The 27,755-nt window shown below is 37.5% G+C and overlaps 1 protein-coding gene across 1 annotated transcript in view; it reads left to right on the forward strand.

Moving 5' to 3' along the window:
- The first annotated feature begins 24,186 nt into the window (after positions 1-24,186).
- Positions 24,187-27,755, forward strand: part of LOC131521267 (lysophosphatidylcholine acyltransferase 1) — a 41,620-nt gene continuing 38,051 nt past the window's right edge. Inside the window, exon 1 of the mRNA XM_058745823.1 lies at positions 24,187-24,999. Coding sequence (XP_058601806.1) covers positions 24,889-24,999 — 111 coding nt within the window. The 5' untranslated portion in view covers positions 24,187-24,888. The remainder of the gene's footprint in view (positions 25,000-27,755) is intronic.

Consider the following 27,755-nt stretch of genomic DNA (forward strand, 5'->3'; position numbering starts at 1 on the left):
ACTGAATAAACTAAAACAAATAAACAAGAATGAATACAAATTATATAGACCGATTTAAAAAAAAAAAAAAAAAAAGAAACGAAGATGCATAAAATCACTAAAACTTTAATTACAATTAAAATGAAAACTGAAAAATAAAGTCTAATTCAAAATATTAACAAAAACTATAGTGTATCAGTTATGCTAAAATAACACTGATCTCAAAAAAAAAAAATATTATGAAAATAACTCTTTATTTATTTGAAAAAATCTATTTCAAAATTATAACAAAACTATAATTGTATATCAATTATTCTAAAATAACCCTGACTAGGATCAGTTCTTAAAATGTCAGATTGCTTTGCCAGTTTTTTGGTCTTCAGGTGAAAATTCAGGTCAGAAGTCAGAGTTTCTTCAACATCACTCATGATTTGAGGATCAATCATATCTGCAGTACAAATGCTGAACTTAATACTTGGAGGTTTCAGCACATCAGTGACCTCAAGCATGAACAATATACGTAATGATCACACTATCATTTCATTTTTCTTTGAAAACAGCACCAAATATCTATGTTCTGGACACAAAGGAAGATGTGGTATCTCGCTCAAGCTTTTGCAGTGTCTCCAGTTTCACAGCATCAGAAGAAACGCAGACAAGCACATCAGCGTGAACCTGAGAGACACAGACGAGATGTTTCTCCATGACACCTGTGAGCCTGGAGAGCGACCCGCTGGCCTTTCATCTGTCAGACGCGCTCTGAGCGTTTAACATTACGGCGCACAGGTGTTTCGCAGCCGGGACGGGGTTGACAGACGGGAATGTCACCGCACAGCCAAACACTTGTGTTCCCCACAAAGATCTCTCTTGTCCAACAACAACCTCGCCTCTGTAACATCAAGGTTTCGGTTACCTCGCTCGTATCGCAGCGGCGCAGGCCGGGTTTCAAAGCTGCCGCAGGTTTTTAGAGGGTCCTGTTTGAAACGGCGAGCAGCTGTCAGTGACAAGAGCCTGCAGATCCATGTTTAACAGCCTCATCCTCATCCTCATCCTCACTGCAGCTCAAGACACCAGCAACTCATGAGGGAAACATGGAGAAAAGCCATTGCCCTCTGTCGACCGCTACAGACAGTAGTATACTGTCCATTATATTCCATTAAAACAGCAAATATTATTCTTCTAAATTAATGAAAATTAAAATAATCTGAATTATAGCTGTGAAAAAATGTGTTAATTTCAGGGCCAGCATGAATGACAGTTGGCAGACTTTTCGATTTCTGTTCTCTTCTGTTTTATTCTATTCTGTTCCATTTATTTGTCCTAATGCTAGTGAATAGTTTATTTGTTACCACTGACTGTTTGCTTTTCGTTATTAACATTTGAGTGTTACGTTTAGTTTTTGCTGTGAAATCAAAACTGAAAACTGTGAAGTTTGTAAAGTTACCATTCAAATTATTAGATTGTAGAATTTTTACAATTTGAGATTACATGGGTCAAAAACAATGAAAAATATAGCTCCAAGCAGTGATTACCAGGGTTCAAGCGATTAAGGCATTGAATCATACAAGGAAAAAGACATTACATATTATTTAGCAAGGCTGTACTCACCTAAATCAATGATTTAAAAAAGCATTTTTGGCAAATCCAGGTAATTTACTATAGAAATATGTTTGTTTGTTTGTTTTTTATGTTTATGACTGTTTTATAGCGCCAGCTGTGGTCTGATCCCCTTAAAATTTTGCATGCTTGTTTAGAATCACCTGTCACATGTGCTCAGGAGGTTTTGTGAAGTTTTGAGTTTTCCTTTTGGCTTTAAAGAATTTTGGGTAAATTTGGACAGGCCCCTTTTCTAAACGACCCCGTGATAGATTCCCAAAGGGTAAATTCAATATTGATTGATTGATTGATTGATTGATTGATTGACTGATTGATTGATTTATTGATTGATCGATTGTTAATTACTGGCCTAGAGAGTCTAGAGAATTGTACTGAAGTGTTTTTTTTTTGTTTTTTTTGTTAGGACTAATTCACAAAAGTAGGTTTTTACATATTCTCAATCATTTAATAAACTATTTGATTGAAAGCAGTGGTTCTAGAAGTTGTCCGGAATGAGGGCTTCTATCGTATGATACAAATATTATGTGTATGTGTGAAAAACCGCACGGCGTACAATCGTTTATGCCTTTGAGAAATGTGATATGGCCCCCAGAGGCTGATTTCTTTCAAATTTCTATCTAATATTTCTCTCAGACCTTTGAGGCCATGAGTTGAGCAGGCCCATCGAGTTTTGTTCCAATCGGCCTCCGTTAACCTTGTCTAACTGGTGCTCAAATTTCATTGGCCAGTGTTCATCAGCCATGTTTTTTGAGATACACAAATGTCCTTGTAGATGCTTGTAGCACTTTGGACCAAGACAGTGCACACTGATTTTCATGTTGATAGGACAAATGGTTGTGCAGTTATAGCCATTTTTATGTTATTTTCCCTCTGTATTATAGCGCCACCAAGTGGCAAAGCTCCGCAATTTTTCCTGTGACCTCAGATTAAGCTCTTGCATTAGTGTTCTCAGTTTGGCAAAGATATCTAATTCCATTCAGGAGTTGTAGGCATTTTACTAAAAGTGGCCCTGCCCCTTTTGAACGTTTTGGCGCCCCTTTGCGATGTAAAGTCGAAAGTTCAACTTTTTTTGGATAATTATTGATATTTACTCTCCAGAGAATCTTTCTGCACTGGTTTGGTTCCGAGCAGGTGAAAAATCTTGGACTAGTTCCCAAAAGTATATTTTTCAAAAATGTGAAATACACGAAAATTTTGCTCACGATCAAATCGGTTTGTCCAGTGTGAGCCAAGGATTCCAAGAACATATGACACTTGAGCCTGCGACTGACGGTTTAGGAGTTATGAGCGATTTCGTACGTTTGATCGCTGCAGTGCCCCCGTCAGGCTGATTGGGGCGAGCCTTGGTCATGTTGTAGGTGGTGAGAGTACTACCATCCCTCCAAGTTTCAAGTCCCTATGACTTACGGTTTGATCTGCATGATCAATTTTACGTGGGGATCACTGATCCTTTGCCATTCTAACATTACACAATAATAGCATTTCAGCACTACACGCTTGAACTCCTAATAAACAATTGAGCCCTGATAGAAATAAATAAATAAATAAATAAATAATACCTGAAACAAATGAATGAATAAATAAATCCAAAAAACATATTTATAATATATATATATTTATTAATGCTGTCAAAAGATTAATCGCGATTAATCGCATTCAAAATAACAGTTTGTTTACATAATATGTGTGTGTACTGTGTATATTTATTATGTATATATAAATACACACACATGCATGTATATATTTAAGAAAAATATGTTATGTTTATATATTAAATATATTTATAAATTATATGAATATGCATATATGTAAATACATGTCAATATTTTCAAAATATATACATGCATGTGTGTGTATTTATATATGCATAATAAATATACACAGTACGTACACATTATGTAAACAAAAACTTTTAATTTGGATGCAATTAATCGTGATTAATTGTTTGACAGCACTAATATATATATATATATATATATATATATATATATATACAGTATCTCAGAGAAGTGAGTACATCCCTTACATTTTTGTAAATATTTTATTATATATTTTCATGTGACAACACTGAAGAAATTACACGTTGCTACAATGTAAAGTAGTGAGTGTACAGCTTGTATAACAGTGTAAATTTGCTGTTCCCTCAAAATAACTCAACACACAGCTATTAATGTCTAAACCGCTGGCCACAAAAGTGAGTACACCCCTAAGTGAAAATGTCCAAATTGGGCCCAAAGTGTCAATATTTTGTGTGGCCACCATTATTTTCCAGCACTGCCTAAACCCTCTTGGGCATGGAGTTCACCAGAGCTTCACAGGTTGCCACTGGAGTCCTCTTCCACTCCTCCATGACCACATCACGGAGCTGGTGGATGTTAGAGACCTTGCGCTCCTCCACCTTCCGTTTGAGGATGCCCCACAGATGCTCAATAGGGTTTAGGTCTGGAGACATGCTTGGCCAGTCCATCACCTTTACCCTCAGCTTCTTTAGAAAGGCAGTGGTCGTCTTGGGGTGTGTTTGGGGTCGTTATCATGTTGGAATACTGCTCTGTTGATCATGCTCTGCTTCAGTATGTCACAGTACATGTTGGCATTCATGGTTCCCTCAATGAACTGTAGCTCCCCAGTGCCGGCAGCACTCATGCAGCCCCAGACCATGACACTCCCACCACCATGCTTGACTGTAGGCAAGACACACTTGTCTTTGTACTCCTCACCTGGTTGCCGCCACACACGCTTGACACCATCTGAACCAAATAAGTTTATCTTGGTCTCATCAGACCACAGGACATGGTTCCAGTAATCCATGTCCTTAGTCTGCTTGTCTTCGGCAAGCTGTTTTGCGGGCTTTCTTGTGCATCATCTTTAGAAGAGGCTTCCTTCTGGGACGACAGCCATTGATGCAGTGTGCGGCGTATGGTCTGAGCACTGACAGGCTGACCCCCCACCCCTTCAACCTCTGCAGCAATGCTGGCAGCACTCATACGTCTATTTCCCAAACACAACCTCTGGATATGATGCTGAGCACGTGCATTCAACTTCTTTGGTCGACCATGGTGAGGCCTGTTCTGAGTGAAACCTGTCCTGTTAAACCGCTGTATGGTCTCGGCCACCGTGCTGCAGCTCAGTTTCAGGGTCTTGGCAATCTTCTTACAGCCTACGCCATCTTTATGTAGAGCAAAAATTATTTTTTGTTTCAGATCCTCAGAGAGTTCTTTGCCATGAGGTGCCATGTTGGACTTCCAGTGACCAGTATGAGAGAGTGAGAGCGATAACACCAAATTTAACATTACCTGCAAATTTAACAATACCTGCTCCCCATTCACACCTGAGACCTTGTAACACTAACAAGTCACATGACACCGGGGAGAGAAAAAGGCTAATTGGGCCCAATTTGGACATTTTCACTTAGGGGTGTACTCACTTTTGTGGCCTGCGGTTTAGACATTAATGGCTGTGTGTTGAGTTATTTTGAGGGGACAGCAAATTTACACTGTTATACAAGCTGTACACTCACTACTTTACATTGTAGCAAAGTGTCATTTCTTCAGTGTTGTCACATGAAAATATATAATAAAATATTTACAAAAATGTGAGGAGTGTACTCACTTCTGTGAGATACTGTATATATGTATGTGTATGTCTGTCTCTGTGTGTGTGTGTCTGTGTGTGTGTGTGTGTCTGTGTGTGTGTGTCTGTGTGTGTGTGAGAGAATTTGAACATCAGAAAGTGACACTTCATCTCTACATTCGATTAGATTTTGAGTTTGTTTTGTACTTTTTACAGCTCAACTTTGTTTGTTAAGAGAATGTTATTTGTTAACACACGTTCTGTGTGAAACTAGTGCAGAAAAGCAGGAAACACGCGCCCTGGAGGCTGCATTTCTCGTAGCTAATGCATGTTGATATTAGTGTTTGGATATGTTGGGAACAGGGCTGTGTTTGATTGACAGGCGGCTGCGGCTGGTAAAACACAACATCAGTCCATGTGTCAGCGGAGCTCCGCTGAGGCCTGAGGCTTCGCTATAATGCAGCTGAAGCAGAAACACAGCTCTGACAGAAACAGCTTCTGTTTCTCTGCTTATTTCTGCATTCATGTTCATCACGGAGGAGGGTTATTGGATCAGAGGCTTTATAAACCAATACCCTAATAAACAAATAATGTACTAAAATGCAACGTTGTACTATCATGCATTTTAATGTTTTTACAAGTGTGTTAACAGGCTCTGCACTTTCTGCAGTGTGATGTGTTGATGTCATTAGTTTGTCTCATTCAGGAGAAGTTCTCATGAAAACAGTTTCTTCATTTGACAACACATGTGATCGCACATGAATCTGTCCCTAACCTTGTTGTAATGTTAATGAATGTGGAGTACTCTTAATGAGCGACCAAGTGCCTGAAGTCAGTCATTTGCATAAACACACCCATAACTCTCCATATAAGGGCTATGATTTTATAATCATCATAAGGCCACCCAGAGTGTGTGGTTTTGAGTGTGATTGCAGTTGTTCCATTACATGTTTTCTGTAACTATAGAATGGATGTTAGTATGTAAGATACTGGTCAATCATGATTAATGGAAATGTTTGTATGAAGAGCGCTGTTCTGTTGGCAGATTCCTGGGTTGCACTTTATTTTAAGGTAATATGGGGATGGCATCAAGACAAATTTCACAATTTGATTTGATTTCAGTTCCCAAGCTTGCAATACAATTAAATTTTGTCCTTGATTCAATTTAATTCGATTCAGGTGGATTTCACGGGCAATCGGGTCCAGTACATGCCCATTTTTTTTTTTTTCGAAGGAAAAAGAAAAAACCTCTCAACTAATTCTGTAAACTATACAGTAAACCCTGTCAGTTGGTACATTACTAGAGTACAGTGATTTGCAACTGATTTTGCAGTTTTTATTTTTGAAAAATATGTTATGTTTATATATTAAATATATTTATAAATTATATGAATATGCATATATGTAAATACATGTCAATATTTTCAAAATATATACATGCATGTGTGTGTATTTATATATGCATAATAAATATACACAGTACGTACACATTATGTAAACAAAACTTTTAATTTGGATGCAATTAATCGTGATTAATTGTTTGACAGCACTAATATATATATATATATATATATATATATATATATACAGTATCTCAGAGAAGTGAGTACATCCCTTACATTTTGTAAATATTTTATTATATATTTTCATGTGACAACACTGAAGAAATTACACGTTGCTACAATGTAAAGTAGTGAGTGTACAGCTTGTATAACAGTGTAAATTTGCTGTTCCCTCAAAATAACTCAACACACAGCTATTAATGTCTAAACCGCTGGCCACAAAAGTGAGTACACCCCTAAGTGAAAATGTCCAAATTGGGCCCAAAGTGTCAATATTTTGTGTGGCCACCATTATTTTCCAGCACTGCCTAAACCCTCTTGGGCATGGAGTTCACCAGAGCTTCACAGGTTGCCACTGGAGTCCTCTTCCACTCCTCCATGACCACATCACGGAGCTGGTGGATGTTAGAGACCTTGCGCTCCTCCACCTTCCGTTTGAGGATGCCCCACAGATGCTCAATAGGGTTTAGGTCTGGAGACATGCTTGGCCAGTCCATCACCTTTACCCTCAGCTTCTTTAGAAAGGCAGTGGTCGTCTTGGGGGTGTGTTTGGGGTCGTTATCATGTTGGAATACTGCTCTGTTGATCATGCTCTGCTTCAGTATGTCACAGTACATGTTGGCATTCATGGTTCCCTCAATGAACTGTAGCTCCCCAGTGCCGGCAGCACTCATGCAGCCCCAGACCATGACACTCCCACCACCATGCTTGACTGTAGGCAAGACACACTTGTCTTTGTACTCCTCACCTGGTTGCCGCCACACACGCTTGACACCATCTGAACCAAATAAGTTTATCTTGGTCTCATCAGACCACAGGACATGGTTCCAGTAATCCATGTCCTTAGTCTGCTTGTCTTCGGCAAGCTGTTTGCGGGCTTTCTTGTGCATCATCTTTAGAAGAGGCTTCCTTCTGGGACGACAGCCATTGATGCAGTGTGCGGCGTATGGTCTGAGCACTGACAGGCTGACCCCCCACCCCTTCAACCTCTGCAGCAATGCTGGCAGCACTCATACGTCTATTTCCCAAACACAACCTCTGGATATGATGCTGAGCACGTGCATTCAACTTCTTTGGTCGACCATGGTGAGGCCTGTTCTGAGTGAAACCTGTCCTGTTAAACCGCTGTATGGTCTCGGCCACCGTGCTGCAGCTCAGTTTCAGGGTCTTGGCAATCTTCTTACAGCCTACGCCATCTTTATGTAGAGCAAAATTATTTTTGTTTCAGATCCTCAGAGAGTTCTTTGCCATGAGGTGCCATGTTGAACTTCCAGTGACCAGTATGAGAGAGTGAGAGCGATAACACCAAATTTAACATTACCTGCAAATTTAACAATACCTGCTCCCCATTCACACCTGAGACCTTGTAACACTAACGAGTCACATGACACCGGGGAGAGAAAAAGGCTAATTGGGCCCAATTTGGACATTTTCACTTAGGGGTGTACTCACTTTTGTGGCCTGCGGTTTAGACATTAATGGCTGTGTGTTGAGTTATTTTGAGGGGACAGCAAATTTACACTGTTATACAAGCTGTACACTCACTACTTTACATTGTAGCAACGTGTCATTTCTTCAGTGTTGTCACATGAAAATATATAATAAAATATTTACAAAAATGTGAGGAGTGTACTCACTTCTGTGAGATACTGTATATATGTATGTGTATGTCTGTCTCTGTGTGTGTGTGTGTGTGTGTGTGTGTGTGTGTGTGTGTCTGTGTGTGTGTGAGAGAATTTGAACATCAGAAAGTGACACTTCATCTCTACATTCGATTAGATTTTGAGTTTGTTTTGTACTTTTTACAGCTCAACTTTGTTTGTTAAGAGAATGTTATTTGTTAACACACGTTCTGTGTGAAACTAGTGCAGAAAAGCAGGAAACACGCGCCCTGGAGGCTGCATTTCTCGTAGCTAATGCATGTTGATATTAGTGTTTGGATATGTTGGGAACAGGGCTGTGTTTGATTGACAGGCGGCTGCGGCTGGTAAAACACAACATCAGTCCATGTGTCAGCGGAGCTCCGCTGAGGCCTGAGGCTTCGCTATAATGCAGCTGAAGCAGAAACACAGCTCTGACAGAAACAGCTTCTGTTTCTCTGCTTATTTCTGCATTCATGTTCATCACGGAGGAGGGTTATTGGATCAGAGGCTTTATAAACCAATACCCTAATAAACAAATAATGTACTAAAATGCAACGTTGTACTATCATGCATTTTAATGTTTTTACAAGTGTGTTAACAGGCTCTGCACTTTCTGCAGTGTGATGTGTTGATGTCATTAGTTTGTCTCATTCAGGAGAAGTTCTCATGAAAACAGTTTCTTCATTTGACAACACATGTGATCGCACATGAATCTGTCCCTAACCTTGTTGTAATGTTAATGAATGTGGAGTACTCTTAATGAGCGACCAAGTGCCTGAAGTCAGTCATTTGCATAAACACACCCATAACTCTCCATATAAGGGCTATGATTTTATAATCATCATAAGGCCACCCAGAGTGTGTGGTTTTTGAGTGTGATTGCAGTTGTTCCATTACATGTTTTCTGTAACTATAGAATGGATGTTAGTATGTAAGATACTGGTCAATCATGATTAATGGAAATGTTTGTATGAAGAGCGCTGTTCTGTTGGCAGATTCCTGGGTTGCACTTTATTTTAAGGTAATATGGGGATGGCATCAAGACAAATTTCACAATTTGATTTGATTTCAGTTCCCAAGCTTGCAATACAATTAAATTTTGTCCTTGATTCAATTTAATTCGATTCAGGTGGATTTACGGGCAATCGGGTCCAGTACATGCCCATTTTTTTTTTTTTTTTTTTTCGAAGGAAAAAAGAAAAAAACCTCTCTCAACTAATTCTGTAAACTATACAGTAAACCCTGTCAGTTGGTACATTACTAGAGTACAGTGATTTGCAACTGATTTTGCAGTTTTTATTTTTGAAAAAAAATGTCATAACTTTTTAATTATATAATTATGTTTTTGCTCCAGTTTGTTGTTTCAAAATAAATATCAAAGTAACTAAGATTATTGTGATTATGTTGCAGGAGCAACAATTAATGTTTGATTAAGCGTTGTTCACACATCAACTGAAAACAGCATAGACTGATTCTTGGGGTTTAGAAATTGACATTGGTTCATCAAAATGAGAATCTATTAAAATTGAGACATTGATATTTTTAACCCAGCCCTACAGCATGCACTTAGTTGCTTGTAATTATGCATAATTTACATTTATGCATTTAGCAGATGCTTTTATCAAAAGTGATTCAGGAAACACTTTGATCAGTTCTTGTTTTCCCTGGGAATCGAAGCCACGACTTTGACGCTGCTAGTGCCATGATCTGCTGTTTGAGCTAGACGAAGCCAGTTTACTGTTATTACTACAGTAAGCACATGAAACAAGGACACTGTAAAATAAAGTGTCACTGATTCCTGCATGAATCTTTTGTGCTCTCTGCTGTTTTCCACAGCTGGAATATGATCATGTTAACAGAGACTCGCAGACATGTTCACATCAGAGCTTCAGTGTGCCAGAACGGATAACTCGAATACACCCTTTACCACGGTAATCTCTGAAGAGCCTCAGAACGCAATCAAAGATAGCTATGATAACTTACTTCAAAATGCACAACACTCCCTCCTAGCCACAAGCTTATTTGTCATTGAATTGTTGTGGTTTTCTGTAATAAAGTCACACAGTCAGGCTTAAAATTCATATGGCCTTTCTTTATGAAACCTGAGAACACTTATGCTTTTATTGCATGTTTAATAAACCATTGATAATAGAACGCACCTTAAATTCAGACTTTAATTTGAATTTGTGGGACAAGCATGGCCAATACTGCACGGGTTGCTAGTAATTGTCTGCAGTCTCTGGTAATTGTGCTGCATTTGCAAAGAGCGACTTCTGGAGTTTGTTTCTGAGAGGGAACAGAAGTGCTGCAGTGTATAAAACACAATGTTTGATTGTGTGAAATGTCATCGGGATTGATTCTGCTCCTGCATTACCATTCTAATCAGTGGTGTAGAACCACGTGTAGAGAAACACACGCGCCCCGGGCTACCACGGAATTGGACAAGGCCCGGGAAATTGTGTCCGCGCTCCAAACAAGTGTTAGGTGATTGTTTACTTCATGTCTTTAAATTGCATTTCTTCCGTTTTAATTCCTGCGGCGTCAGGAGAGCGACGGGCGGGGAGGTTTTCTCTGGCGAGGCGACGCCTCTCGGATGCTTACCAAATGCAAAAGTCACGACCCGAGGGCAGCAGCGACAGCCACTGACACCCGCGAACGCATGATATTATAACTCAATACAGCGCTGTTTTCCACTTCAGCAGCCGAGAACACGGCTTTAGCAAGCCTGTCCGATCCGCTTCTCATTTACAAGGGTAAAGAAAATGTTCTGCAGTAATATTTCCATGGCCTTCATCACTGCGACACACAAGCACAGCCGCAGTCTGAGATTCATCGCATTGACCTCATGATTATTCCTCCACAGATCCTCTAAAATCTTCACAACACGATGAGCAGTTATACTTGTGTCGGATCATGCACCACAGTAAATGTTAATCAAGGAATACTGTGTGAAAGCAAATTTAGTTCTTCTGTATATTCATTCACATATGCTTTTCAGCTGAGAAGGGACATTATTATTTTAGAAGTGGCACATCAATACATCAAACACATCTATGGCAATGAATGAAGCTGATGATTCAGAGAATTGTGATTCAAGATGATGTTGTGGTTCATGGTTAGTTCATCAAAAAGATGATTCTGTCCTCATTGACACATGTTGTTACAGACCCGTGTGCTTTTCTCTCTTTTGTGGAACATATAATAACATATAACGGAAATATAACGCAAAAATGTGATGACGGGACGTTTCCACCAATATTATTTTTAGTATCCTTGAGATATTATGTTTTTTATTACCGGTGATATTTTATTATTTGAAAAAGTTTAGTAATTTTGTTGTTTTGTCATTTTCAGGATTTTTTTTTTTGTTGTTGTTAATTTTTTTTTAAATTTTATATAGTTTCTATTAACTTTTATTTCAGTTTTAGTTATTTTAGTACATCAATTAAAACTAAATGATAATTGGAAATAAATAAAATAAAATAGTAAATGAAATAAGTTTAGATATACAAATGTTTCACAACATGTTTATTCACCTGCTCATAGTTATGATTTTATTTATTTATTTATTTTTTGTATTAATTAATTAATTAATTAACTAATTAAATAAAAATAAAACTTACTGTAAATCCTTTATTTAGATATTCCTTAAATCTTCCATATTAGGATTCTTCTGTCTTTATTTTAATTTAGTAGTTACATTTATTCTTGCAAATGTTAAACATGTTATGGTATAATTTATTTTTAGTTCACAAACAGAATTTAAAAGCAAATGATTGAAATGTATATAGGTTTTGGAGAACAGTCTCCAACTGGAGGCCTGTATGTGCACATTTCTTCTTCATACATAAGGACTTTCTCACAGAGGAAAAATCAAGAAAATATCAGTCTATCTGCATGACAACAATTCACTCCGCCAGCACAAGAGTCTTTGGCGCCCTCTTGTGCTGATATTATTGAACCGTATTACTGTAATTGTCAGTGATCAGCCACAAGAGTGTGCCAAAGCCTGTACAAAAACCCTCACCTCTCACTGAACACAGTTTCTGCAGAACCAGGTCTGATGTGATCAGCTGATCAGCGCTGTGGGTCCTGTGAATGACCTGACACTGCACAAATCAGCATCAGTAACTGTGTTGTTAAAATGTCCTTTAAGTTAATTACTTTAATATTAAACCTTACTGACAAAAATAAATAAATTAAAAATTCTGCTAACTCCTGGATGAACCTTTATGGGAGGTTTTTCTCCATGTTAACACCAGAGGACACTCTTTACAACACATGTGTATTGGCTGCTATTTTTGATACATTTTATTGAACCTTTAGGCAAAACATATATACAAAATATATTTTTTTAATTTGCATATGTGTTTTTGATGATCGTCATATTGCGATTCATCTGCGATAATGAACGCGATATTGCGTAGCTTTTCCGTGAACTACGGCTCAGTGTATTAAATGGCGCTCTATTTGAAAACAGGTGATGGAGATTTAGCGCTAATCACGGAACCGGCTTTACTGACCAGATGTTAGACTTTAACTCAGCATCTGTGTATCCCAGACTTAGAGGCCTAGTTGATTCATTATATGTTTAGTTGAACTCGGAGGGTCAAACAGTATCATTTTAGTCTTTGATTCATTTAGGTGGAGAAAACTGGCTGCCATACACTTCTTAATGCCATTAAAGTAACCAAAGAGTGACTGTAAAGCCAAGTTATACTTTATAGGGAGATAAAGCTGAGTATTGTCAGCATAAAGGTGATATGATATATTGGGTTTCTGACAAATATTGGCCAGAGGAAGCATATAAATGGAAAATGAAACTGGGCCCAATATAGATCTTTGTGGAACCCCTCATTTAATGTGAGCAGAAGAGGAAGAAAAATTTCCCAATTCAACAGGGAGAGTTCTCCGTGTAAAATACAAAGCAAACTAGTTAAGAACATTCCCTTGAATCCCTGCCCACAGCCTTAAACAAGTACTCCAGAGTGCAATCTGGATGATTGAGGCGGGGCGACACATTGGTTTACCAATTTCATTGGTTTATAACACGGCAAATCTTATTGGTGTAGACCCGAGCATGCTCATTCCTTTGTGTACAATTTTGTATTTAATTTGGCCATATTACAGAAATATTATGTGCTAACTCTAGAATCATAGGCCTATCTTAATTATTGTCTGTTTAGTAACCAGTGTTGGGGAAAGTTACTTTTAAAAGTAATGCATTACAATATTGCGTTACTCCCTAAAAAAGTAACTAATTACGTTACTTAGTTACTTTTTATGGAAAGTAATGTGTCACGTTACTTTTGCGTTACTTTCACATTACTTTCTAACCTGGGAAGATCTTGCTTGTTTGTTTTTAATATAAAAAGTTTTATTTTTAGCAAATGTAAAAAGCCTTTCACACCAAAAAGGGAAATGAATAAGCCTCAGGCTGAAGGAAAAGTAAATTCAGCAGAATGCACGAGAATAAAGTTTAACACTCTTCAGCAAAAAAAAAAAAAAAAACAATGGAGCATAAATGTTAGTTTATCTAAAGTAACTTTTGCTTATTAGTATGATTGAATTGGATAATCGAAGGTCAGCAGCAAAAACATTGGTTAATAAAATGGGATTAAACACATAAAGGATATTTGTGATATTTAATTATTGCAGGTTTGCATCATATTCTGAGTTTGCATTTCACTGTTTTCATTTTGATAAATACTGAATCTTTTTGTGCAAGTGAGATGAATTAACGCATGTTCATATTTAGTCTAGAACTACAGTAACATGTTTACACTCAACGCTCTGCACTTACTCCTGATTTCTCTCAACATGGCAACACAAGAGCTGCCAGTCAATACATGGGAAAACAAAGTAACTGGAGTTACTAATTTGAAAAAGTAACTCAGATATTTTCTTGTAAATTAAAAAGTAATGCGTTACTTTACTAGTTACTTGAAAAAAGTAATCTGATTACGTAACTCACGTTACTTATAATGCGTTACCCACCAACACTGTTAGTAACCATGGCAATTTTGTCTCCTTGTTTATACATTAATAAAATATTTGAGACTATATTGATTCTCTTACAGTTTTTAAAGGTTCCTATCTTATACACTCTCAGAAATAAAGGTACAAAAGCTGTCACTGGGGCGGTACCTTTTCAAAAGGTACACTTTTTTTAGGTTCAAATACAGTATGTACACTTTAAGTACTAATATGTACCTTTAAGGTACCAAAATGGATCCTTTAGGTACAAACATGTACCTTTTGAAAAGGTACCGCCCCAGTGACAGCTTTTGTACCTTTATTTCTGAGAGTGTGAGTACGGGATGCATTTAGATTCAGTTATTAACACTCGATAATTGTACCCATATAGACCTGCATAACTATCGAATATTAAATCACTCAGAGCTGTAAATCTGTGCAATAGATACGTGAGCACTTTTAATGAGTAAAAGAGACATTCTCTGTGATTACTATTTTTTTTTATTTATTAAAGACTATAATAACTACTAAAAATCTAAAATCAGATGGCCTAATATATGATTCCTGGTTATTTTTAAAGGATTGAGCCATAAAACCAGTACTTTAATTTGTGCATATAGCCTATATATAAAAGTATAAATAAAAATGTTACAGAGAAAATTAACATTTATTGCTTAAAATACGCACTAAAGCACATTAATAATAATATTTGCTGTAGGTCAGATTTAATAACAGCTGTTTTAGTAAACAAAAACATTTAACATAGACCTATATGCAAAATAAAAATTATTTATATATATATATATATATATATATATACAGTGGGGCAAAAAGTATTTAGTCAGCCACCAATTGTGCAAGTTCTCCCACTTAAAAAGATGAGAGAGGCCTGTAATTTTCATCATAGGTATACCTCAACTATGAGAGACAAAATGAGAAAAAATCCAGAAAATCACATTGTAGGATTTTTAAAGAATTAATTGGTAAATTCCTCTGTAAAATAAGTATTTGGTCACCTACAAACAAGCAAGATTTCTGGCTCTCACAGACCTGTAACTTCTTCTTTAAGAGGCTCCTCTGTCCTCCACTCGTTACCTGTATTAATGGCATCTGTTTGAACTCGTTATCAGTATAAAAGACACCTGTCCACAACCTCAAACAGTCCAACTCCAAACTCCACCATGGCTAAGACCAAAGAGCTGTCAAAGGACACCAGAAACAAAATTGTAGACCTGCACCAGGCTGGGAAGACTGAATCTGCAATAGGTAAGCAGCTTGGTGTGAAGAAATCAACTGTGGGAGCAATTATTAGAGAATGGAAGCCATACAAGACCACTGATAATCTCCCTCGATCTGGGGCTCCACGCAAGATCTCACCCTGTGGGGTCAAAATGATCACAAGAACTGTGAGCAAAACTCCCAGAACCACACGGGGGACCTAGTGAATGACCTGCAGAGAGCTGGGACCAAAGTAACAAAGGCTACCATCAGTAACACACTGCGCCGCCAGGGACTCAAATCCTGCAGTGCCAGACGTGTCCCCTGCTTAAGCCAGTACATGTCCAGCCCGTCTGAAGTTTGCTAGAGAGCATCTGGATGATCCAGAAGAGGATTGGGAGAATGTCAGATGAAACCAAAATAGAACTTTTTGGTAAAAACTCATGTAGGGACTCCTAAAAATATACCTTGTTTAACATGCTTTGTGTCAGAAATAATACACAGTATTAAAATGTGTTTTATTTTATTTTTATTTATTTTGAAATGTGATGCAACAACTATATGCTTGCTTATATCCAATGAGAGAGTGTTCAATACAGGTGTACTATTGCAAGCCAATGACTGTTGAGCTTGAGGTTGCATCATAACGTGAATCACATAATGAGGAAGAAGGGAGGAGGAGCATCGCACGTGGCAAGCCTAGGCTGCATGCAGGGCTGGACTGGTAATCTGGCATACCGGGCATTTTCCCGGTGGGCCGACGCACTGAAGGGGCCGACAGAATTTTTTTAATTTTTTTTTGCCAAGGACCATCACGAGCAGCCAGTGGCCCATTGGTTTGTCTCCTGAATTGACAGCGTAAACCACCCAATCACAATGCGCTATAGACGGAGCTATGAAGTGTTTTGCTCCGCCTATATAAAGAACGCTTCACCCCAACTTCTTCGTCGTCGGCTTTTCCCACGTTTTCACAGCAGCTTTATCAAGAACAGGCTTGCTCTGCAGTGAGTGATGCAGCGTAAAGAGCCGGCAGGAGGAGGAGAGGAGAGCAGTTGAATCGGTAAAGTGCTTGATAGAGACTCACAACGGAGGCAGGCATCTATATCCTGTGTGCGCGCGCCATTAGTGCAGAATACGCAAACACTTCTTAATTAAACGTAAATTTGTCCACCGCGATTTTTTTTTTTGGCCAAGTCATGTCAAGTGTGTCCATAGAGGTTTCCATGGGCTAATGCGAATAAATCTAGATTTAAATTCGAAAAGACACAATATTGTCAGACCTGAAGTTTTTTTATTATCCAAAACAACTAGATGCAATGATACATATCTACACTAGCAGTCAAAAGTTATTGAACAGTAAGATTTTGAATGTTTTTAAAGAATTCTCTTCTGCTCACCAAGCCTGCATTTATTTTATCCAAAATTCAGCAAAAGCAGTAATATTGTGAAATATTTTTACTATTTAAAATAACTGCTTTCTATTTGAATATATTTTAAAACGTAATTTATTGCTGTGATCAAAGATAAATTTTCAGCATCATTACTCCAGTCTTCAGTGTCACATGATCCTTCAGAAATCATTCTAATATGCTGAATTGCTGCTCAAGAAATATTTATTATTATTAATGGATTCTTTGATGAATAGAAAGATCCAAAGATCAGCATTTATCTGAAATAAAAAAGCTTTTGTAACATTATACAATACACCATTCAAAAGATTGGAGTCAGTATAATTTTTGTTTTGTTTTTTGGGAAAGAAATTATGGAAATTAATACTTTTATTTAGCAAGGATGCTTTAAATTGATCAAAAATGAGGATAAAGACAAAAGATTTCTATTTCAGATCAATGCTGTTCTTCTGAACTTTGTATTCATCAAAGAAACCTGAAAAAACATTATACTCAGCTGTTTTCAACATAATAATAAATGTATTTTGAGCAGCAAATCAGAATATTAGAATGATTTCTGAAGAATCATGTGACACTGAAGACTGGAGTAATGATGCTGAAAATAACGCTTTGATCACAGAAATAAATTACATTTTAAAATATATTAAAATAGAAAACAGTTATTTTAAATAGTAAAAATATTTCACAATATTACTGTATTCAGACTTGGTTAGCAGAAGAGACTTCTTTCAAAAAAAATAATGAAAAATCTTACTGTTCAAAAACTTTTGAATGGTAGTGTATATCACATATTATATATATATATATATATAGTGGTGGGCCACCAGGACCAAAAAATGCCAGGGCCGATTTTTTGTCCCAGTCCAGCCCTGGCTGCATGTGTATTCGGGGTGCGTGCAAATCTGAATCGTTGTCAGTTTGGAGACCGTGTATATTTGCAGTAATATAAGGCCCAAAGTGAAAGGGAACAACCCTTGTTTATTTTTGGTTTGCTTGCTTAAAGTATTTTTCTTTTCCTTGTTGTTTATTCGCGATCATCTGAGTCACCCTGTGTGTGCTGATAGCTAGAGACATTCGGCCTAGCAGCCATAGACATTTGCCTTCGTGAGAAGTGATTGCATCAAAGCAGTTCGTGTTACGAGTGCTGAATTCGTTCGGGACTGGACGCATCCTGTTTCTTCAAGAGACTTCGCTGGACTGGACTCATCGTGTGCCAGAGACTGTTTGAGACTAGAAGCCGTGAGTGATTTCAATATTGCCTCATTATCGTCGGAAGGACGTAAGTTGATTCATTTTCGTGACTCCTTGACTGTGAGCGAGTCCTCTGAATTCATCATCATCTGATTAATGTGCACCAACGAACTGGGCCCCAACGATAACGATCGATCGTACATTTGAACTGTTTGACTGACTTGCATATATTTGAACTGATCGTAAGAGATGTAATTAATGTGTATACAGTACTGAAAGACAGTGTATGGGGTGAATTGCAAGTTTTCTCAAGTGTATAACTGATCTTGAAAGAGAGTTTTTTATTATTGTATTACACGGTTCTGGAGGCAACTGAGTGTTTTGCCAGAATAGGGTTCTGAATTGACATTATATATCTCAGTTGAGTTATCATATTCTAAAATAGGAACAAAGCTAAGGTTAAGAGAGTGTAATAAGTGTGAAAGAACAAGAACCGTTCTGAGGGGAAAAAAAGGTTGATTTCTTCAGTTACTGTTTTCTTTAAGAAAAAAGGGAGTTATTACATTAATGTAAAACAAATAAATCTTTGTTATTCTTTTTCTCTTTAACATTTGTATTTTGGTGTTTCATTGAGTCTGGCAAGTTAATTCATTTACAAAGTTACTAAATTCCTGAGAATTGCAAATAAGAATTGTTTAATTGATCTTCAGTAAAGGATTGGGTAAAATTGGTACAGGAGAAAATATTTAACTTTTTGTAAGCACTAAAAGAAAAATACCGGCCTAATTCACCATCTAACGGCCGGGGATCCAGGACTTGTGTTAGAGAAATAATTAAATTAACCCCTAGGGTTAAGAAAAGGGTTACACTCAACTTGTCGTGTTTGGAGGAGAAAGAATGCCAAGTTGCATCCAAAGAACACCATTCCTACTGTGAAGCATGGGGGCGGAAACATCATGCTTTGGGGCTGTTTTTCTGCAAAGGGACCAGGACGACTGATCCGTGTAAACGAAAGAATGAATGGGGCCATGTATCGTGAGATTTTGAGTGAAAACCTCCTTCCATCAGCAAGGGCATTGAAGATGAAACGTGGCTGGGTCTTTCAGCATGACAATGATCCCAAACACACCGCCCGGGCAACAAAGGAGTGGCTTCGTAAGAAGCATTTCAAGGTCCTGGAGTGGCCTAGCCAGTCTCCAGATCTCAACCCGATGTTGCCCAGCGACAGCCCCAAAACATTACTGCTCTAGAGGAGATCTGCATGGAGGAATGGGCCAAAATACCAGCAACAGTGTGTGAAAACCTTGTGAAGACTTCTGTCATTGCCAACAAAGGGTATATAACAAAGTATTGAGATGAAATTTTGTTATTGACCAAATACTTATTTTCCACCATAATTTGTAAATAAATTCTTTAAAAATCCTACAATGTGATTTTCTGGATTTTGTTTTCCTCATTTTGTCTCTCATAGTTGAGGTATACCTATGATGAAAATTACAGGCCTCTCTCATCTTTTTAAGTGGGAGAACTTGCACAATTGGTGGCTGACTAAATACTTTTTTGCCCCACTGTATATATATATATATATATATATATATATATATATATATATATTGTTTCAGTAAGGTTTTTATTCCCATTATCCACACATAAAACCCCAGTTCATGCCGATGGACTATTTGGTATTATTGTCTTATTTGTCACCGCAGTTGTTCTTTAAAATAAAACCATTTGCGGGTTTGTCCTGTGTCTTACTGAACTACAGTGAATTATCATCATATCCAGTTTTTATCCACCGATCCTAAAATAAAGAATATAGGCTACATATAAATATACATTATACAGCTAAATCTCAAACAGTGGATAATTTTTATCAGCATCGCTCAGCTAAAACTGCTCAATGTTTAAGTATGTCTGCTTCGTGTACAGTGAAAAGTGCAATAATATCCGACTTCATTTAACGTGCAACCCACCTGTTGAGATTGAGGACCACTATTTACTTTCATCACACAGAAACATAATATTTCTCATAGGTGAGGCTATTTGTAGCATAGGTAGGACTATATCATGGCCACAAATTGAGAATTTGTTCCCCAGACTGAATTCGTGAGCCGCTCATATCACACAGCTCTGTTCTGCCCGAAGTACTCGGAGATCCCGCCACCAAGCCTTTGATAGGAACTTAATCTAATTTGTCATAGGTTTTTTAAAAAACACATTTGTTAATGTCATGTGACACACGGCAGCCACAATAGCACTTATGTTTTATTTATTTTTTTCCTTTTTATTCAAAACATTCCCAAACACATTAACTATATCATGAAATATCTCGATTCTCACCTTTATAGATTATGATGGTCAAAGTAGCTATGCATAAAAAACTGTCTGTTTACTTAAGTACCAGATATGGGTGTCATGCCATAATATATTTTTAATACGACTGACTTTATATTTAATGTGGATATTAAACACATTGTAAGTTAGGCTGCTTATCATAACACTTTGTACAGAAAGAGAGCAAAGAACATTTTCACTGACAGTCTAGAGTTCAAGCACTCTCAACAGCTCCCATTAAAATCACTGAATCTGTTTACACTGTGAAATTAATATCTTACTTACAGATTCATACACACATCTGCACTTTGTTGTTTCTGACGAGAGAATTCGCCAGTCAGCGAGCGACTCATCTGAACACCTCTGATTGGTCATTGCATTCATAAGCTCAACAGAATCTTGTGTGATTGGTTATAATGCGCAGTGCTGTAAAAACGCATCTGTCTATGACACACTGAACGATTTAATATTTGTAGCAAATACAGAAAATATTATTCAGCTATTTTTTGTCTTTTGGAAGCTGCATTCAAAATGCACTTGGCTCACTTTGAATGGGCATGACGCCTGGTTATTATTATTAACATGCAAGTCTCCAAAAAAGTAATGAACTTCATGATATTCTAACTGTGCAAGTGCTGTATTTGTGAACCTTAAAATATGAAGATGCAAGGAGGAAGAAACATTAAAAACATTTGTCTTATCTGTACGATCAAAAGTAATGGAACATTTTAAGATCTTTTCGCTGTTATCAGGAAAAAAAATGCAAGTGATCGCCTTCAAGTAAGTAGTAGAGTAGAAGTATACTTCTGTAATATTTTTCAGTCAATATTAAATGAATGAAAGAACTATGAGTTTCATTTTGTAGTGTATTTTTAAGTTTGATATGTTCTCAAAGTAACTTATAAGTAAAGTAATTGTTAATCTGATTACTTACATGCAGTAATACACTGTAAAAAATGCCGTAAAATTGACGGTAAAAACGGCAGCTGTGGTTGCCAGAATTATACCGTAAAATATATGGTAGCAACGTTTTAGGTTTAACGGTTTAAACTTAAATTTACAGTTAAATACCGTAATTTCAATTAAATACCATAAACTGATATAATGTTAATATAACAACCTATTGAAATACTGGAATCTGTTTTGTACCTTTGAAATACACTGATAACCACCAAATGCAGAAGGTGATGAGAAAGTCACATGATGAACCAAAGCCCATCACAAGCAGCTTTTAAATAATAACATATATAGAAGGTGCACAGTGTCATTCACACAAACACTAAACACCATCATGGTGAGACTCATTAAACTGAAATATGCAATAAACATTAATTTAACAACATTAGATGTAACATACAACCCTAATAAACATAACTGATAAGAAAAATAAGAAGAAACCTAGTTATTTCAAAGAAAAAACATCAAATTCAAACAAAATTTGAAATGTAACGCAGGAAATTCTGGGAACGTCAATTTACGGTTTTTCCCTGTAAATTTTACATTCTTTTTCACTTCCAAAAGCGGTATTTCAGCGTAAAATTGTCTGAAATGTCTATTACAGTTTTTCACCGTATATATTAGGGGAACTTACCGTTAACCATTTAACAGGTTTTTACTGTAGCTTTTTCACAGTTTTTCACCGTTAAAATCACGGCCATTTTTTACAGTGTATAATCAAGTTGCAATTATAAGCTTTGTAGTGGATTACTTTTTTGAGTAACTTACCCAACACTGGCCACCAATAAAGAAAAACTAAATGCCCTCTTTATCTGTGTACCGAATAGGCCTACTAGTTTTTCATGTCAATATTTGTGTGAACTGAAGCAAACTAGTCTTGTTTAACTTTAGTAAACCTATAGAAAGCAATCCATAAATGTGGGAACAAGTGGGAAAGCACTTACCAGTGTTAATATGAAGATTAGCCCTCTTTAATAAATTCGCCAAAAACATTAATTCAATGCAGTTCGATTGTGTAACTCGTGGCGCACTAGCTAAGACCACAACAAATTTATTGGCTGATAAATTTGAAAATCTGAAGAAAGAAAAAAAAAAAAAAAACTCTAATCGTTCGAAGAAAGGGATTTGAGGACTTTTTTTTTTTTCAAATATTCTTTTGGATGGAGAAACAGGGGTGAAGCAATTTAAAAAAAATGTCAATAAGGATAAATCATATAGAAGTTAATATGTGTGCATTAACTTATTTCAATATTACACAAATATTGTTTTTGTCCAACACAATTTGCAAATTCTTTAATACTGAAACATAAAACCACACAATTTTTACACACTTTTGCATAATTTGATAAATTAGGCATACGCCTTGTTTGTAAATGACAAGAAGATTCCTGTACAAGTGAATTGTATCTTGATTTTTAGAAACGGTTTTCTACACACATTCTCAGAGTTCATCTCAAGCTGCTCTTGATTGTTTCCTTCTAAATCAAGAAGGCATTGGAATGATTTATTTAGTGCACATTTTGTCATTTGTGCAACAGGCACTGTAATTGCTGCTTGCAGCTGTTGTGGTGGAAATGAAAAACATAAAATATATCTTAAATTATTTATTGGGTTTCATAATATTCTCTGGTGTGAAATGATTAAAAATGTGCACCAATTTACAACATGATTGGAATAACACACAATAAACAATATTCCACGCACAAGGGAAATTTACATTGCTTTTATTGGCGTTTTGTTTTCTTCACGTCATTATTTCAAACATGCTCTTCACTCTCATTGCTAAATAAAGCTTTATTAGGTGCAACATTGTTCAGTGTTGTGGAAAAAAAATATATATATATATATACACACACAATAACTGTGGGCCAGCTGTAAACTTTGAATAATTGATAGAAATACAATACATATTGAGACACTTTATTTCATGTGTTGTTCAGTTTATTATATCTTTAACACATTATAGCCTAATTTTAATTTTTCTCTCTAATGGATTTTCATAGTTTAAGATTGGAAGAGTAGATCTGAGACTAGGGTAAAACAAAATCTATATATGAAAGTTATTTTTAAAAAGTAGCCTAGCAAGTGAAGACGTTGTAAAACGTTCCCAAACCTAGTTCAAGTTCAACACATACTAAATCATATAATCTTAAAACAGCTGAACAGCTTCAACACGTGTCAGACTCCACTCACCTGTTCATCTTTACGGGCATGTGACGCTGTAGCGCCCCTAGAGGCCGTGTGCTGAACTACAGGATGAGCGTAAGCTTTTCAGAGCTAGAGCTGCAGGACAAGCAGCAGGAGCCGATGTCACACCAGCAAACTGTATTATTGAAGAAGTGTGTCGAATAAATAGACAGGGCTTGGTGTTCGCTAACTGCTATGGGTCCATATATTGCATGTCCTATGTTTTCTCCTCTCGGAGTAGTTTTTAAATTCACGTGAAATAAAGAATATACATTACTGCTAGAGCGTAACGTAGCAGGAGCTGTCACGTGATGCGTTACTTTTCTCATCGATGGTCAGGATTGACCAATCACAGCCATTTCTGATTACAAGATAATGAATCTTCCGAATTAAAAAAAAATCAATTTTAGGGACATTTCCCAAAACATGACGTCAGATACTACTCATTGAAAGGAATAGACTTAAACTATTTAAACTTTTTAGTTTTTAAAAATTCTCTTAAATATATATATATATATGTTTCTTATTAGTAAATTTACACTTGTGAATGTGAAATTTAGTAAAAATAATGTTCCTCTAGTCAGAGTAGTTAGTAAAGCCAAAGAGTGCATTTCCCCAAAGGACTCATGGGATGCGGTATATAAGACAAAAAAAAAGTAGGGGAGTAGGAGGCTCTGTGAAACCAAAATCCTCTAATAAAATATAATAAAGTATACATATACCTTGCTTTGGGACTTTTCATCCCTCGTAACGTCTCCAAATGAATTCCTCTTTAAAAACCACTAATTGTGGGGGAGTTTTGAAAAAATTACATTTATGAATGCAAAATTTCAGCAAAAACAAACAATTATTTATTACATAATATAGCCTTTTATCCTTAAATAACAAAGCAAACTTAACTATTTCCAACAAGTACTCGCGTTAGCTCTCAACCTTTGCCGGCCATCGGAGAGGATGGAGGATCCGCGCATGCGCAGTCACTGCGGAGCATCATTTTATGGCGTGAGCGGAGGAGGAGCGGCCCGCGCATGCGCACCGCGGCAGGATTGGTTCTGCCCCTCCATGACATCCAGCGGGACTGAGCGACTGCTTGCTGCTGCGCTATCGTCAAATACATGATCCGCTTAATCCCGCAGCCCTCCTCGAGCTCCTGTACCGCTAGATAATAACGCGCTCGAGGCTGACGCACGCAGACGCGCAGACAGCGGCGCTTCGGTGACGGTAATTGATCGGGGTTCGTCGAGGATGAGGCTGATCGAGACGCGTGCGGATGGAGAGGAGAAGCGCGAGCTGCCGCCTCCGTTCAGAAACCCGTTCGCGCACGAGCTGAGGTTCACGGCGGCGCAGAAGCTGCAGGTAGGTGTTCGCTGCTGTGCACGAGCGCGCTGTAGCAGTGCTCTCCTCTCTGGCCTGCTGCTGCTCTGGAAGCGGAGTTTCCTTCCTGTGCTACATGTTGCGCTCGGGCCAAAGAGCCAATCAGGATCGAGGATCCGCCGTGATGAGCTCTGCAGCACATGCGAGCCTCACAGCGGCCTTTGTCTGAACCAGCAGATGCGTTCAAACATGTGCCCTATCTATCTATCTGTCTATCTGTCTGTCGTTTTGCTGTCTGTCTGTTGTTTGTTGTGTCATTCATTCTCTGTCTGTCAGTCGTTTTAATTGTCTGTTGTCCTAGCTGTCTGTAGTTCGTTGTGTTTGTCCTTTAGTCTGTCTGTTCTCTCTCTCTATGGGTCGTTTGTTTGTCTGATGGAGCGGTGGATGTGTGCAAGGCTGACTTCAGCTGCTCGACAGATAATCAGCTTTTCCGGGTGAAGATGAGCACATGTGTTCATGGAGGCCTCTAGAAATAAACTTCTAGTTAGTTTTCTAACCGAAGTGTGAAACCACTACTTCAAATGCTTGTGCTGCTTTTTTCTTCTTCTAGTGTAATATACGTTCATATTCAGCAGAACAATTCGAGTGAAAGCTGAATGTGGGATGTTTCAGTATTTGGTGAGTCTCTCAGCAGCGGTGGAGCTTCGTGAAGTAAATCTAACGGTCATGTTCTCCTGCAGGATCTGAGATGATCCAGAGAGTGTCTCGAGTTCAGTCGGTCTGTGTGCATCAGCACATGTAAAGGTCTGTGACCAGTCATCTTTTCAAGGACCGCCAAGCAATTACCATGAACTGAATTGACCTCTCCGGGTTCCTTTAGTGTCACAATGTTGAAGGCTTTGCTACTCTGCTCTGTGCTTCTGAAATCCTTTAAGTCTTCAGCTCTCTAATTAACAGACAGCTCGTGAAGCCTCAGGTAATGAGCTATCGAAGACAAAAGTTTCTTGTTGCGCTGCAAATAATCATTCTTCAGTGCGAAGGACTGGCTGTCAGTTGCATGCTCTGTTTTTCTCTGTCAGTAAGTTTTAACACTTTTTAATGTGACATTGATATCAAAAGCAGGAGCTCGTTTATTCTCATCAAGCACAGGTTCCTGACTTTATTCTGCTCGTACAGTGAACGGTCCAATTCCACTGGAATAGACTTGACATCTCTGGTTTCTTGGTCTTTTTTTTTATTTATTTATTTTTTTTCCAAGGGCTGCTTTAAAACTTTATTTAATTTGCTTTTAATGCGTATTAACATCCTTGGGTTAGTGTGAGAATGTTTCTAATAATAGTCCAGATATGATCTGTCAGTGTGGATGGCAGACTCTCAGACACATGACTTCTTATGACCCGAGTCTTGTGCATCATGCTTGTGTTGGACAGACTTTTGACCCTGTCATTCATTCACAGACGGCTCCTGTCCTGTCACATCCGTTTAGAAACACACATTCACATGTTTTCAGACAGTTTTGCCCCTGAGGCACCATTATATGTCTGAAAAGCAATGTTTCTGCACTGGGTGTTATGATTTATGATTCATGGTACACTGTTGTGATTGTGTTAGTATATGCGGTCCCATCGTTTCTCAAAGCCTGTTTGCATGAACGTCTTTGGGAGCCATTAATCGCACCAATGCAGCAGCTTTGTCTAATTTTGTGCTTTCATTCTGCTTACTCAGCTTTGTGGAGTGTTTGCATTAGATTATTATGTGAATGTAAATCGGCTCCTTGAGGAATCATTATGATATAATATTTAACTTGTTTACAAATGGCATAAGTGCATTATATTTTTACTGCAGAAGCAAATGCATTGTGTCGTAGTCTTTACTACATCTGTCATCAGTTCTGACTCTGAGTGTTAGTGCTAATTTAAAGCGAGTGCCTCCATTAGCATTGTTTCCTGAGAGGTTCAGTCATGTGCTGCGGTCTTGTTTTAAAGGGCTAGTTCATCCAATATAAAGTAGTTATAGGATAGCTTTGTGTGTGTAAAATGTAACTTATTTACAGACAATCATGAGTCGGTGGTAAAAGTGTCCAAGATAAAGAACATCTTTCCAAAATATCATTTAAAGCACATGTAACGTTCTTTAAAAATGTACTTTTTGTATTTGTCATGTTGGATTCGAAATGAATGCTGGGGGTGTTGTGTGGGACTATTACGAATATAGATCATTTGATCATGAATTGTTTTGCTTTAATAAGTACAGTTAGTAATAATATTGCATGTTCACTTCTTGTTTATTTCATGAGTATACACATTTGACAGTGAAGCACTAAGCTTGAGTTGGGAAGCTTACAAAACTTACTTTTTATTTACAGCAGTAGCATGTGCAAAATCTAGTTCTTATAGAGAAACTTTATATATTCCACTCATATTAAATGTACCATTATTCTTCTATAGCATTATATCAGGGTTTCTGCAGGGTCTTAAAAAGTCTTAAATTGTACAAGAAAGTCTTAATTATGATTTCTGACGGCTGAAAGTGACGATTAAACTTCAAAAGGCTATGATTTCATGAAATAAACCTGAGCGCTGCACGTTCAGAGTCCGGTGCTGCGCTGCTTTGTGTTCTGCCGTTACCGGGAAAACCGTTATGTTTCTGCCAAACCTGCTGTCAGAGAATGATTCAGTTAACAGGTTAAAGTAGAGTTTCACTGCACGATTCAGTCTATTAAAATACATTTAGCATGATCACATAATTTGAGATATTAGGGCCGAAAATATAGAGCCTATGATTACAAATGTGATCTT

The sequence above is a fragment of the Onychostoma macrolepis genome, chromosome 16 (genome assembly GCF_012432095.1).
Source record: "Onychostoma macrolepis isolate SWU-2019 chromosome 16, ASM1243209v1, whole genome shotgun sequence".
Classification (NCBI taxonomy): Eukaryota; Metazoa; Chordata; class Actinopteri; order Cypriniformes; family Cyprinidae; genus Onychostoma; species Onychostoma macrolepis.